The sequence below is a fragment of the Halichoeres trimaculatus genome, unplaced genomic scaffold (genome assembly GCF_033239565.1).
Source record: "Halichoeres trimaculatus isolate MK-OKI-2021-1 unplaced genomic scaffold, fHalTri1.1 fHalTri1_scaffold_14, whole genome shotgun sequence".
Taxonomy (NCBI): Eukaryota; Metazoa; Chordata; class Actinopteri; order Labriformes; family Labridae; genus Halichoeres; species Halichoeres trimaculatus.
Window position 1 is genome coordinate 20,116,779 of NW_027437192.1, and position 13,477 is coordinate 20,130,255.

Sequence of the window (13,477 nt, forward strand, 5' to 3'; positions counted from 1 at the left end):
GGTATTGTGATCAGACAATTCATTGATTTTATTAAGAGGAATCAAAAACAAAGCCTTACAAGCAAAGCTGTGTAAGAACCAGGGCTTGACATTAACACCGGCCAACCGGCCAAATGCGGGTGGATTTTGGCAGTGGCTGGTAACACCGCCGCTTCCACTGGCCACTTTGGCGGGTTGAATTTTATCTCAAACATGGAGCAGAGAGACAAGCAAAAAGATGACTCTGATGATGAAAGCTCTGAGGAAATTTAGTTATCCTCTCCTTCATTGTCATTCTCATGAAAAAAGAAATGATTTTCTGATTACAATCATCAATAAATATCTAAGCAGACAGTGTCTCTTGCTGAGTTTTTATCAGTTCAATTAATCCCCTTTACTATTTTATTATAAGAAATAACAAACTACTATTTCAACTACTATGTCTTAATAGACTGCATATTTTCATATGAAAGGAGCACAATGTTACACACAACTTTATCAGAGCTGAATACCTGATTAAGGACCTGTGGATTTTAACATTGATGTAGTCTTGTTTTCAGTGTGCATTGGGGTCATTTACATTTAAAGAGGTTGTAAATCTTTTTTAAGTAAACTTTAGCATGTCATCATCGGCTTTGATCATATTGAACATAATTATCCAACAACAAATTGTGGCCAGTGAAAATACTGAGTGGCTAGTAACTCAGGGATACCACTAGCCACAGTGGCTGCTGAGCAAAAAAGTTAATGTCAAGCCCTGGTAAGAGCGCTTCCTCGTGTATGCATATTGCTCTTTTTGAGATGCTGAAATTGTAGCTTTGACTGCTGACGTCGAAAGTCAAGAATTTAACTTTTCTGTACAAATAGAAAAACTGAAAACATGTTTCCGCCCGGTTTCGAACCGGGGACCTTTCGCGTGTGAGGCGAACGTGATAACCACTACACTACGGAAACTGGTGCCCGATGACTGAAACCAGAATTGTATTCGATCACGTCCGCTTTATAACCTGCTGTCGACAAAGCGTTTCTGTCATATCAAGTCGCTCAAGGAAATTAACATTTAAATCAAAGTACAAAAATAGACTGTACAACAAATGGACGTACCAACAGCTTACGCCAGCCTCCAGGATCTGGATTCCGGTAAGGATTGTAGCGGGTGAAACTTCGCAGTTTGTTACCCCTCAGCCTCGAAACCACCATGTTGGACACAACAAACCGGTCCCTGACGTCAGACACTGAAGGGCTCTGTTCAGTGTCCAGAGGTATGCTGAAGATAGCAGCTCCGTTGATTAAATATAGGCAACTTTTCCATCTACTTGAAGTGTATAACCTACACGTCGGATTGATGCTGAAATTGACACACACCAAGTTACATAAAGTAGTCTGCTTTACTGAAAACTCTTTTGAGCACTAGGACTACTACCCATTTCCATCTACTTCTCAGGGTTAAATTTGGGTTTAGCATGTCCAGAATACCTCTGTCAGTTTACAGGAGGTTTCCGAGTAGTATCAGACCAATTTCTTTATGAAAAGGGGGTTTGAGGGACTTGTTGGATAATTCCATGTTTCTTACTGAGAAAAATGTTAAATTCTCTTAAAGCACTTTTGTTTTACAGCAGCACCTTTTCCTTACATCACAATGTTCCTCTTGAAATCCTTTATTTTCCTCTAATGTTCTTGCACTATCCAGACACCAGTGGTGCTGAAGACTGATTACCTGTTTTATGAGAGTTTTCCAAGCCCACAACACCACAGCAGTTTATCAATAAGGGTGTGAAGTGGAGAGAAAAAAAAATCCAAATATGTGTTTGGTCAATGTCTGCTATATTATTGTAAATAAAACTCATTTCAGTTTATAGCAGGCTTTTCCAACAGAACATGATTGTGGATGGCATCCACAAGTTAGACAATATCAAAAGTATATACCCTTTACCCACTTCTATGTTTCCTCTTTAAAATAAAAGGTTTTTACATATCACTACTCGTCAAGTACTTCAAGCCTCAACAATCTTCACTTTATGAAATTCTTTTGTTGGTGTGTATCACAGCTCACAGCGTCCTTTTTGATCTAGAATGGCTGCAAAATGAACCCTTTCAGAAGTCATTGGCAATGCAGAAGCATACACAACTCGTTCATTAAGAAGACAAAAAATATCAGGCGTCTCTGCAGTCTTTTTTGTAGTTTTATTGTGTTTTTACAAAAACAGCTTGGTTTAATCGAAGAGGCCGAATCCCATGTCGTCATCGGATTCCTCAGACTCTTCCTTCTTCTCCTCTTTCTTCTCCTCCTCCTTGGCTGTAGGGTGAAAAAACAAGGTATGGTTAACAAAGTGAATTAAAATGCCCTCACAGGTTTCTTGAACTATTAACTGTTACAAATCCGAGCCAATCCTGAGACAAGCTTTTTTTGCTAAGACTAAAGATAATTGGTACCGCTGATCTTGTACATAAGGTGTCATACTTCAAATTCAACTTGTCTTTGAGTCAGAGGTACAGCACTGAATCACCATATATTTACAAAGCATAGAGAAAAAAGAAAAACCACCCTTTGTGGACCCTACTGAAGTATCTGAATCCTTGTCTAAAACCTCTCAGTTTAAATCACAGTTCATGTAGTTACCTGGGGCGTCACCACCAGCAGCAGCTCCTGCAGCAGCAGGAGCACCAGCTGGAGCTCCACCTCCTGCTCCAACGGTGCAGATCAGGCTGCCGATGTCAATGCTGGTAAGAGCCTAAAAAAAAAAAAAACAAATTCACAGGCTACAGTCACTCTTATACGCACAAGGATGGTGAGACACATACACTCTGAAGTGCTTCAAATATATTGGTGGCATAAACTGTCAGCAACAATAATTCTGACTCTTGTGTTTATACACTTTGGGTTATGTTAAAAGGAGCACGTCCCTCACTAAGATGAAGAGAGATCAAGAGACAACCACCCCTAACAAGGGATGTTTTTTATTCAGCCACTTCTCAACTTTAGCTTTAATCTAACATCCAACTGGACCTAAAACACAAACTCCCAGACATGAAGACCCACACATCATGTCAGTAAATTAAAGAGACTCAATGTAACCTATAATTTTACAGCTGACTGCTAAAAGAGAAGCCAGATTCTGAATTCTCAGTACCTTAAATTTCTTAAATCTTAAAAGTTTTTCATGTGCACCAACCCTTCAGGCATTCAGAGTATCTCTCGATATTATTGCGTCATGTGTTTTAATGTCAGTTGTTACTCACCTTGGCAAACAGACTTGGCCAGAAAGGCTCCACAGTGACTCCTGCAGCCTTGATCAGAGCGTTCAGCTTGTCCTCCTGCAGACAGAAAACAGCATGTTTTAGTTTTTTTGTGAACCTTCAAAACAAAATCTTAACACTGCAATCAGTTGGAAAACAATCATTTTACGAGCCCAAGCTCTTGTTGTGTTTCATACATGTTCTTGAATATGTCTGATATTAGTGTTTATCTGAGAGGGTACAGAGTAGATCCAAAGAGATGCCTGAAAGCTGTTGGTACTCCAGTGAGTTTATCAAATCATACATGTGTCAGTTCCATAGGTGCTGAGTGAAAAAAGCTTCAGGCAGTACTCAAACTACATTCATTAGTTATCATAGCAAATGCCAAGTATTGCAACCTCGTGATTTCACCAGTGGTTTGCCATTGTTGATGATGTGCAGCATTCAAGAATGCCAAGACTAAAATCCCAGCGACTACAACCACAGAACTGTTTGTGTGGTCGATGAACCAACTCACACTTCTAGATTTGTACAACAATGGAGACTATGGCACTTTCCGAGTACTGACTGGTCTTATTTTGACAATCATTGACTGTTGCTTGATTCATTAGCTTAGCATTCGTTGACACCTGTCACCAGTTACACAACGCACCCTTGCTTTCTAAAGGTAATTTACACAAGCGATAAACAAGGCCATAAATAGCAGTAAGGATCACGTGAGGTAAATTTGTCTCCCCATCACATCAAATCATAAACAGTGACAAGCTTGAGAAACGTGGCCTAGCAGTAGCAAGACGCATGCCGCCATTTTTACCGGCACATGAGCTTGTTTGGATATTTACAGCCCGAATTTGCAACCCCGTGACGACCTGAATTTATAGCTTTAACCCTCGTCATCTGAAATTGTGAAATAAAAGGTTTTTTTTGTGCCAGAGCATGACGCTGGAATATCCGGTTTGGCATTACTAGCAGAGTTATAAGCGATCAAACCGGGACACTTACGGTGACGGTGACTTCATCGTCGTGGAGGACCAGAGCAGCATAAATACAGGCGAGCTCGGACACGGAGGCCATTGTAGACGTTGGATTTTAGATTTGTCGCGTTGGATGCCTAAATTTGACGGTGCTAGTCGCCGGATTGCGGGCCTTAGCTTCTGGTGAAGAACCAAGCACCTTAGGCACGTTTACGTCGGACAGCGGAAAGGGAAGGAAAGAGGGCGGGAGCTTGGTTTATATACTTTACGTAAGGACGGCGTGCCTGAGACGTAGGTACGTACAATTAGTGACATCAGACGTACTCACAGTGTTTCATCGTGAATTTGTTGTACTTGTTCTTTAAAAAAAACAACAGAGAGAGATGCTCTCAAGGATTCAGTTTACAAATAAAATTTACACACCAACACATTTTTAAAACTAAAACCCAACATAGTCTTTATATTATGTGTTAATTCCTACATGCTAATGAATATATAATTATTTATCTTGACTTCACCTTTTGTTTTTAATTAGCCTTTTTTACCTCAATTAATTTTTTATCTGTTTGAATAATGATGTCACACATCAGGCATCTTGCCCATTGGCATTAGGCACATTACCATGATTAAAATGTTTTAAAACTGAGAATTTGTTTGTGAGCTTGCTTTTTTTCTTTAAAGGGTTGTTTTGTTGATAAACATAAAAAGAATTGCCATTTGAAACAAATTTACCCAATTTATGAATTGTTTTTTCTTTGACCCTAACTGGTCTTCCTCAACTTAGTAAGTTGCTTTGTTGCACATGCTAGTCTTTGTATGCTTTACTTAAGGCTGTCACCATTACTCAGAACTGTAAGGTTACACAGAAAAATAAAGACCACGAATTTTGAACTACTACAAAATATGTTAAGTCAGTCTTCTTTATTTCATCACCATCAAAAACTTATACATTAAAATAAGTAAAACCATTCCAAGGCAAATTTCTGGTAAATCCCTCCTGACTGTTTACACTGGAAGAAAAAACCTGAACTAGATCTTTGTGCTCAGATCTATTCCTGACATCTGAATATAGTGTCTTCTGATTTCAAGCAAAGTCTTTCTATGTAAAACCAAAAAACAAAGACGAAACATTAGAACTATGGCAAAAAAAATTCAAATGTGACTGTGAATTCAGATGTAGTAATACTTTTCTTAAGTCTTACAATTAACCTTACAATGTCAGTGTCACTTTTTAAAACCATCAGATAGACCAGTCATGACAAATGTTCAAAATTCAAACCTGAAAAAGACTAATTGTAACATTTGGCACTAAAATGTTATCTTGGCCCTGGCATGTAAAAAATACTCAAGCAGGTAAAAGACTGCAGTGACAGGATAGCATAGCTATGGCTGGTCCCCTATCTTGAAACTGAATCAAATTAAGTGTTTTTCTGCATCAAGAGTTTCATTATAACATCATCCAAGGGTTGAAGATGGTAAAAAAAAAAGAAACAAAGAGATTACAGTGACATATTTAAAATAGCAGACCTTTTTTACTGCCTTACTCCATTAATTTGGGATAAAATGTTGAAAAGTACATACAGTCTTTTCTGAGGTAAATGGGAAACTTTTCCAGTGTGTAATGATAAATTTCATTAACATGATTTAGACTCAGGAATGCAATCTGTAAGTGTGGTTCGGGAATATTCAACTGGCCTAACTTTTGTACACCCACACCTTCACTGCACAACTCCACCAAGTTCAGTCGCCCTGTTACTGTAGAGCAACTTAAGTTGCCGTTGTACAACTTTAAGCACAAGCGATCTTAACATCAAAGCAGTAACGATGATAGCGACTCCTGCCCACATATTTCACACCTGGAGTTAGTGGAGTTCTTTGTGATGTGTTAATATATTTGTGGATTCACATGTTTAAAAACAAAGAGGGCACAAGTTATGGTTCGGTGTTGTCAGCATGGCCACAAATAACAGCTGTAGACGTTTACACTGAGGCTTGGTGAGGTCAGAGTAGAAATGGTCCTTTTGGTGAGATCTGTGTTTTACTGGATGTGGTGTCGGTTGGAATGGGGTTGAGATTTAACAGACTGATCTCCCTGTCCTGCCACACACTGAGAAACAAAAAGTAGTGCCCCTCTGGACAGCAATAAGGCAGATATTTAGAAGCTGATCAGTGAATGATGCCAAACATGATCAGTGGATATCAGTGAACCACAGACAAAACCCGCAGGTGGAAGACAACAACCTGTCTCTCCTCTCTAGTCCTTGTGTGATTTTCCTTTGGGTTTTTCATCATATGAAACTCCATATTCATTGACTCTTGTTTTGTCCACTGGGTAGAGCCTGGGGGGAGAGAAAAAGGTAGTTTTAAAAAGGAAAATAAAAGAGCAAGGTTAGTTTAGTCAGTGACTGTGGGACTGTGTGTGTGTGTGTGTGTGTGTGTGTGTGTGTGTGTGTGTGTGTGTGTGTGTGTGTGTGTGTGTGTGTGTGTGTGTGTGTGTGTGTGTGTACCATCTCTGGTAGAGGTAAATGAGAAACACCACATCATCTCTAAAACAAGCCAGTCTGTGGGATGTTGGCATCGTGATGATGAACGCGAACACATCATCGATGAAGGTGTTGAATGCCTGGAAACATCAGTCAGCATCAATAAATTATTGATAAGAAACACTCACGTGTAAAAATACTAACAGATATTGTCAGTCAATGCAACATTATATTTACATCTGAGTATTAGTGATACTAAAGTCAACTCTTTTACAATCGGTCAGATTTAAAAAAATCCTACTTTCCATACAATAATACACTAAACTCAAAATAAATCTCAAAATTTTCCGAATCAAGTCCATCCTCTTGTTCAAATAACAGAAAATCTTAGGTATGTTCTCACCTTGTACATGAAAGCCTTCCAAGGCAGGTGGGCCACAGATTTGAGCTGTCAAGATGGAGTATTGGTTAGAAAAATGACAGTGTCAGGAAATATCCAAAAGAGTTTAAAGGTTTCCAATCACGTTTCAGACTTCAACTTCTGCTACTTTGTCAGTGTTTTTCTGTGATTAGCTCCCTTATTTGTGTATCAAGTGCATGTGCATGGTGGTGCACTGATATACTGTTCAGTGTCAAACATTACTCTCTAACTTTGTATGATGCTCCTCTCGTTTAAATGTGGAAGTGACACTGATTAATACAGGAGACAATAATGTGACAAGACAACAAGCCGGTAAACAATGCTGCAAAGTTGAGAATCAACTAATGTGTGTCATAAATCATATAAATTCCACAGAGCTCCTCTGGTCTTCAGCGATTTACTCAGAAGTTACTCTTACTTCTTAAGGGTGAGATGCTTCTAAAATTTTGACGAGTATAAATACATTTACTTCATTCTCACACCTTCACCATGCTGAATCCACCCACCTTGTAGTTGACAAACAGCTGAGGAAGCATGAAGAGAAAGCCAAAGGCATACACACCTGGAATGATCGAGATCAAGTTAAAGCTTTTCTTTGGCTGGTTTTGCTTCTTTTTTGTCTCTGGCACTTCATTTGTGCACATGGATGTGTTGACTTATGTGTATAAATGTAATTTAATTTTTAATTTCATTAAAACAATTACAAACAATGTTGGGATTAAAAAAGAAAAACATACCATTGACCAGACTATTGATCAACCAGGAGTACCAGCTAGAACAGATAATCATGACATGTTATGATCCTGATGACATCAGCAGCACATATAAGATGTGGTTTAATAAAAAGTGTGTGTTTTGTTCTTGTACCTCTTATATCGTAGAAATATCAGAGCGTACACTGCCCCACCAATACACAACGGGTACAGGAGGTATGACAGATACTTCATGGCCTAAAGAGACACATGGAGGACATGAGAACATCACTGCTTCATGTTAAAAGCCATGAAGTGACCCAAGTTTTAGCACCCTCACTGAATGTCATGATATCATGTTAACATTAATTTAGTTTTGTAAACTGTATTGTATTTCCATGAATGAGTGTGTCGCTTGTGCCTTACCAGAGTGTCGTACTCTTCTGTTCTTCTCTCAGATTCATCTAACTTTCCAAACTGTTCAACAGAAAACAAAAAAAACTTAAATTAATTTATCAAATCTTTACATCAGTTAGGGTGGTGATTCTGAAATGGTTTCTGAAGATCAGCACTTTAATTTGGATCCAAAACCACTCTATCTCGTAAGGGAAGACAAAGACAGCGCTGCATATGTCTGACAAGGTCCTGTTGGTCCTCATGCTGTATAAACTTAGAAAGGCAAGACTTGAACCAAAATGATGATAAAGGTGGACCGATGAACCCCACACAGACCTACCAGGAATGTTGGTCTGCCTCCTTTCCAGAAAACTTGAATCTTGAAGGCCTTCTTGACTTTCCAAACCTGAAACAAAAAAGTACTTATTTTTCCTCATCCCATTGTCAGATTCTTTACAAACATTTCAGTCATCATTTTTGTATCTGAACATCCTGAAGATATTTTTCTGGGCTTTTCAGGTGAATGAGGCTCATATTGGCCCTCATTTATCAATGTTGCAAGGGAACTGCTGGGGATCTGGGTGTAGAAACAGGTTTAAAGCAATGCTGACGTGTGATTAATGTATAGTCCATAGTAGGGCCAATCACAGTGTATGTCTGATCAGATTGATCAATCTGGAGGCTGAAATCAACAGTATTCCAAATACCACATCCCAAAATATTCAGGGTTCAGATGGTCTAATCCTAATTTAAAACATGGAGGGATGCATGACTGGAAAAAATGGACTTCTTTGTCCTGGAGATCAACACTATAGCAACATGGAAAAATGTAGCTTTGTTGTGTTTAATAGGGTCAGAAAAACTACACCTGCAAGAAAATCACTGCAGCTGTTGGCAGCGTGAACATGCAAACCAAACCACAGCAGAAGTTTTTACATCTAATTTGCATCTTCTTAATCTGAAACAAGCTGCAGTCAGACTCCAGTGTAAGCCTGTCAGAGACCGAGGATATGAACATAAACCCATTTTTCAGTTGTATGTACATTTGATAAATGGGGGCATTAAGTCTGATAACGTTTCTCTAAAAATGTCTTTGATTTAAACTTTTTTAGCAGTGTGGTGACTTAGAGCCAGTGAAGCTTAGTATATTCGAGTCATTTTCCAGTTGGTTTTGTCATCGTCTACATATACTATGTCTTCAGCCTCTGTGTACCCACTTCAATGATCGAGCCGATACCAGCAGGTATGAGGACGAGGAGGCTGGTCTGCTCATCAAACAGGTAAAGGAAAATCACAATGGTGCTGAAACATCTCCAAAGCACTACGAAACAAGAAACACACAAAACGTTGAACCAACAACTCTGCCACTGGGACTACTCACAGACTGTCTGGTCCAAATTCTATCAATACAGCAGGGGGTAGACTCAACAGTGCTCACGCATTTGCAGAGTTACTGTTTGTTTATTTTTTAAAATTCAGTTCTTACAATCTAAACCTCAGCTTTTCTGATTGTTCCAGGACTTTGAAATCACACTGTTAACACACAGTTAATGAATACATTACTACAAATACCTGGGGTTCAGTTCAACCTCTGAATACTTCAGACTTTAACCTGGATTATGTCATAACTAATAACTATTCATTAAGACAGCATATCTAGTCACTGGAGAAAAATGACCTACCTGCTTTGCTGGACATTCCCACCATGCTTTTCTTTTGTTTCCAGAAGCTGATGTCATTCTTGAACGCCAGGAAGTCAAAAAGGAGCTGGAGAAGAAATGAACAGGACATATGACTCAGATCTGTTATTTGATATCAAAGTGCTTAGAGTTTTACTTCTCTCGTGTGTTTTTAGAGAATAAAGCAAAGAGAAGGTAAAAGCTGAAATGCTCTGACTTCGGTCTTACATGAAATGCAGCAACAAAGAAGGTCAGAGCCAGGAAGTACAGGTTTGTATCCACAAAGATTCCTTTAATCTCATCAGCATCTTTTTCTGTGAAACCTAAAATATACACATAAGGAGACAGATACACATAGTACATGGCATTACGAGTAAAAAGCTTTTGGACAGTTTGTGTCTATTTGTGAGAAGGAAAGTCTAGCATACCAAACTGCTGCAGAGAGTAAACAGCGTCCTGCATGTGGATCCAGAATCGCAACCTCCCCAGAGAGATGGAGTCGTAGGTGATGGTCAGAGGGAGCTCCATGGAGGTGCTGTTGATTTCCTTCAAATACAGACATTCACACATAACCATTTCCTTGAGTGTTAGCGTTCTGTTCTTATTCTTAAGCTTTTCACTTTGCTTAAGCTCAGATGACAAAAAGAAACCTTTCACACTTAGCCCAACAGCCACTTATGATGTGTTGCAAAACATTAATTTAAAATGTAAGAGCTTACCACAAGGTCTTTGACCCGGTTGCTGAGTTCATCAACAAATAGCAGAGGTAGATAAACCATCTTTTTACCATTTCTGATTCTGAAAAACAGGTGAAATAAAGCATACTGTGATATCTCTGGACTCAAATTACCCAAATCAGCTCCAAACCACACCCAAACATTTTCATTCTAAGATGGTGTTTTTTCTGCTTCTTACATCCTGAGGTATCTGTGGACATCACTGGGGAGGGATTCTCTGTCAAACAGGAAGTGGTCACCCACAATGTTAAGTGTCAAGCGAGAGCGCCAGTGGGAAACCGGGTGATCTGACATTGAAGTGGGACCATCTCCAACATCAGCACGCCGTTTCTTCTGCTGAGCGTCTTCTTTCTGACCCTGTGGGATTGCAGTGACAGATGAGTGCAAAGAAATCTTACTCTCAGATCAAACTTCCAACCGGATACCAAAGTTTTGCTTTTCCAATCTAATATAATGTATTTGCTCTCTTATTTGTTTAGCTAGCTATTTATTAAAAGAAACTACTTTCTCAAAAGTTCCATCTCAACATTGGAAACTTCTTACCTGTGTTTTATCCTCCCCAGATATTAAAGAGATTTCAGGTTGCTTGGGGACCATGTATGTCGTGAGCGGAGCCACTAAGTGGACATGTTGTGGATCCTGCCACGGAGTGAAGCCAGCTTGGTGGACAAATATGAGTGCGTATAAAGTCCCATTGTTGCGGGTCTTCTTGGGGAGGGACACATTTACAATCCTGCAAAAAAAGAAAAAAATAGAGAGAAAGGAGGGAAGAAGAAGGAGGAGAGAAGGCACTTCAGATAATAATACACTTTGTTTGAGACTAACACTCATGTGTAGATTTTTCACAACTGGAATACCTTTATCTTAAAAGTTTGTTTTCCATAAAGTTCATCAAATGTCTATTTTTAAGCACATATGCAGGGATCAGAAGTATGCACTCATTCACAGGGGCTTGTCAAAGTTCAGTATTACGCTACCTATTCACAGCTGAATTTGGCTAAGCCAGTCACATCCAAAACCAAAGATAATTCATTTTCCATGATTGCCCTGTCTTGAATCCCAAGTCAAAATCTTAAAGATAAAAGTTTAACCAACCTCTCAAATTTGGTGTTGACATCAAAGTCTTCCTCTTTGTGGATCAGTGTATGTCCTCCCTCTGCATTGGGCCGCAGTGCAGTAAAGATGCTCAGCTGGACACAGAGCAGCAATAATATACTATTACAATCATACCACTTACTACTGGCCTCCTAGGCTCCACCCCACCCCACCCCCCCCCACACACAGCTGAACAGAAAACACAGTTTATTGGTTTTGATGGGTGGGAGGATAAGTCCATTGACTCCTCTACATTTACCAACCTGCAGTTTTGGGTTCCCAGCCAGGAAGGGTATGATGCAAGTCTCCCCTTTAGGTTTGTCACAGGGTTTCGTGTACACTATCCCATACATCACCCAGCAGGTGTGGAGCACGTACACCACAAACACCCCCACTATCAGGGTAGTGAACGATGTTTTAAGAAACATGATGCCGGTGTTGTCCCGTTACGTTGTCTCGGTCAAACCACTGTGGAACAGGGCCATATGTCTGAGAGAAGTCAGAGACAGAGTATATGAAGTGATATCCTGAAGGGGGATATCGATATTTGAACACTTAAGGCCTCACAGACATCATTGAGAGCCGTTATTGTGATATTTTTTAGCCTGGCTACAGTCACAAAAGTCTAATAGGTCTGCACTGATCATTTGTTGTTTTTTTATTAATGTTAAGCAAGAGGATGAAAGTCACCTCTCTTACCATGATATGTCTAATGTAAAGTCATTTTTCTAGCGTAAAACCAGGACTTTGTCAAGTGTGGGATGAAACCGATCAAGAACAAATTCCACAGCTTGCTCATCCAGTTTTGCAGTTGCTAGACTACAACATGCAGACAGCTGAAACAAAAGATGAGAGGAAGAGGGACCTCCTGCCTCCACAGAGCATGATGGTGGGTGATAAGGGTACAGGCAATGCTCAAACAAGACAATAACAAATGTATTTTTATATACACTATAGCAGCTAAAATAGAGAACACCATATTTTGTAAAGCTACTTCGGTTCTTTTTACCACTTGTTACACCCCATGAGAAAGCTTTATATTCGTTCCTGATGATAGTGATTAAGTGCAACATCACCATAAGTAAAAAGGCTATAGATAATCCAACACCCAAAGATGGGGTTAGTTTCGGAATCGTGTTGCCATCCACATGGTTGCATCTTTATGTTATCATCCACGTAATGGCTCAATGATTTGTTTTCTGATGTGATCAGACCTACCAATCTTTCAAACCGATTTCTGTCAAATACATTATGGCAAAGTACTCGTGTTGGTTTAAGTCTTTGATATTGAACGTACCGATGTTTAATGTGGCAAGCTGTCAGTGACAGGACACCCTCAGCTTCGTCATTGGCTGGTTATCCGTCTTTTCACTTTACAGACCCTGCCTAGTAAACAGACGCGGCAGCATAGTGTCTTCAAAGTACTCCACCGTTTGATGCTGAAAACAGCTGCTGGCTACTCGACTATCCTCCCCATTGAAGAAAAAGCCTGGTCTACACAATGGACTGTGTGGTCTTCACAGTGATTGTAAACTGGAAGTGTGAGGTGGATTACAAGAAACTGTACTTCCGCCTTACGCTTCCTGGTTGAAACCATTCGCGATAACGCGGAACACCGCGAGATTTGATCTGACCGTTGGATCTTACGCGCTGTACTCGAAGTTTCATCAACCCTTGAACAAGACGTAGGAGGGTTTTGAACGCGCAGCAACAACTAAGAAGTCCTTCGAAAATTGTCTGCGGTGTTTTGATTAGATGAGGTTTCCAGGTTATATTTTCCATTT

General features: G+C 39.7%; 2 protein-coding genes and 1 non-coding gene across 3 annotated transcripts; all 3 read right to left on the reverse strand.

Annotated features, from left to right (window-relative positions):
- Positions 1–860: 860 nt before the first annotated feature.
- Positions 861–933, reverse strand: trnav-cac (transfer RNA valine (anticodon CAC)). Its single transcript has one exon. It is a non-coding gene; the product is annotated as a tRNA-Val (tRNA).
- A 1,211-nt stretch (positions 934–2,144) lies between these two features.
- rplp1 (ribosomal protein lateral stalk subunit P1) lies at positions 2,145–4,432 on the reverse strand. Its single transcript, XM_074687091.1, has 4 exons — positions 4,219–4,432; positions 3,220–3,294; positions 2,600–2,711; positions 2,145–2,275 (listed from the first exon to the last, which is right to left on the reverse strand). The coding sequence occupies exons 1-4, from the start codon at positions 4,288–4,290 to the stop codon at positions 2,193–2,195; spliced, it is 342 nt and encodes a 113-aa protein (XP_074543192.1). The 5' UTR covers positions 4,291–4,432; the 3' UTR covers positions 2,145–2,192.
- Positions 4,433–5,106: 674 nt separating this feature from the next.
- On the reverse strand, positions 5,107–13,278 carry clptm1l (CLPTM1 like). The gene is made up of 18 exons (XM_074687557.1): positions 12,991–13,278; positions 11,957–12,182; positions 11,694–11,788; positions 11,142–11,331; positions 10,777–10,955; positions 10,581–10,659; positions 10,290–10,407; positions 10,090–10,184; positions 9,865–9,949; positions 9,400–9,503; positions 8,523–8,588; positions 8,213–8,263; positions 7,962–8,044; positions 7,832–7,866; positions 7,601–7,656; positions 7,077–7,121; positions 6,698–6,813; positions 5,107–6,529 (listed from the first exon to the last, which is right to left on the reverse strand). Exons 2-18 carry the CDS (start codon positions 12,119–12,121, stop codon positions 6,445–6,447), a joined length of 1,647 nt encoding a protein of 548 aa, XP_074543658.1. The 5' UTR covers positions 12,122–12,182; positions 12,991–13,278; the 3' UTR covers positions 5,107–6,444.
- Positions 13,279–13,477: the final 199 nt, after the last annotated feature.

Coding starts and splice junctions, on each gene's coding strand:
- rplp1 (XM_074687091.1), bottom strand. CDS start 4,290: ATGGCCTCCGTGTCCGAGCTCGCCTGTATTTATGCTGCTCTGGTCCTC. Junction 2,712..3,219: donor GGCCAAGTCTGTTTGCCAAG/GTGAGTAACAAC, acceptor TTTTTTTTTTAG/GCTCTTACCAGCATTGACAT. Junction 2,276..2,599: donor TGCTGGTGGTGACGCCCCAG/GTAACTACATGA, acceptor TTCACCCTACAG/CCAAGGAGGAGGAGAAGAAA.
- clptm1l (XM_074687557.1), bottom strand. CDS start 12,121: ATGTTTCTTAAAACATCGTTCACTACCCTGATAGTGGGGGTGTTTGTG. Junction 9,950..10,089: donor TCTTTGTTGCTGCATTTCAT/GTAAGACCGAAG, acceptor TTTCTTCTCCAG/CTCCTTTTTGACTTCCTGGC. Junction 8,045..8,212: donor CAGAAGAGTACGACACTCTG/GTAAGGCACAAG, acceptor GTGTCTCTTTAG/GCCATGAAGTATCTGTCATA.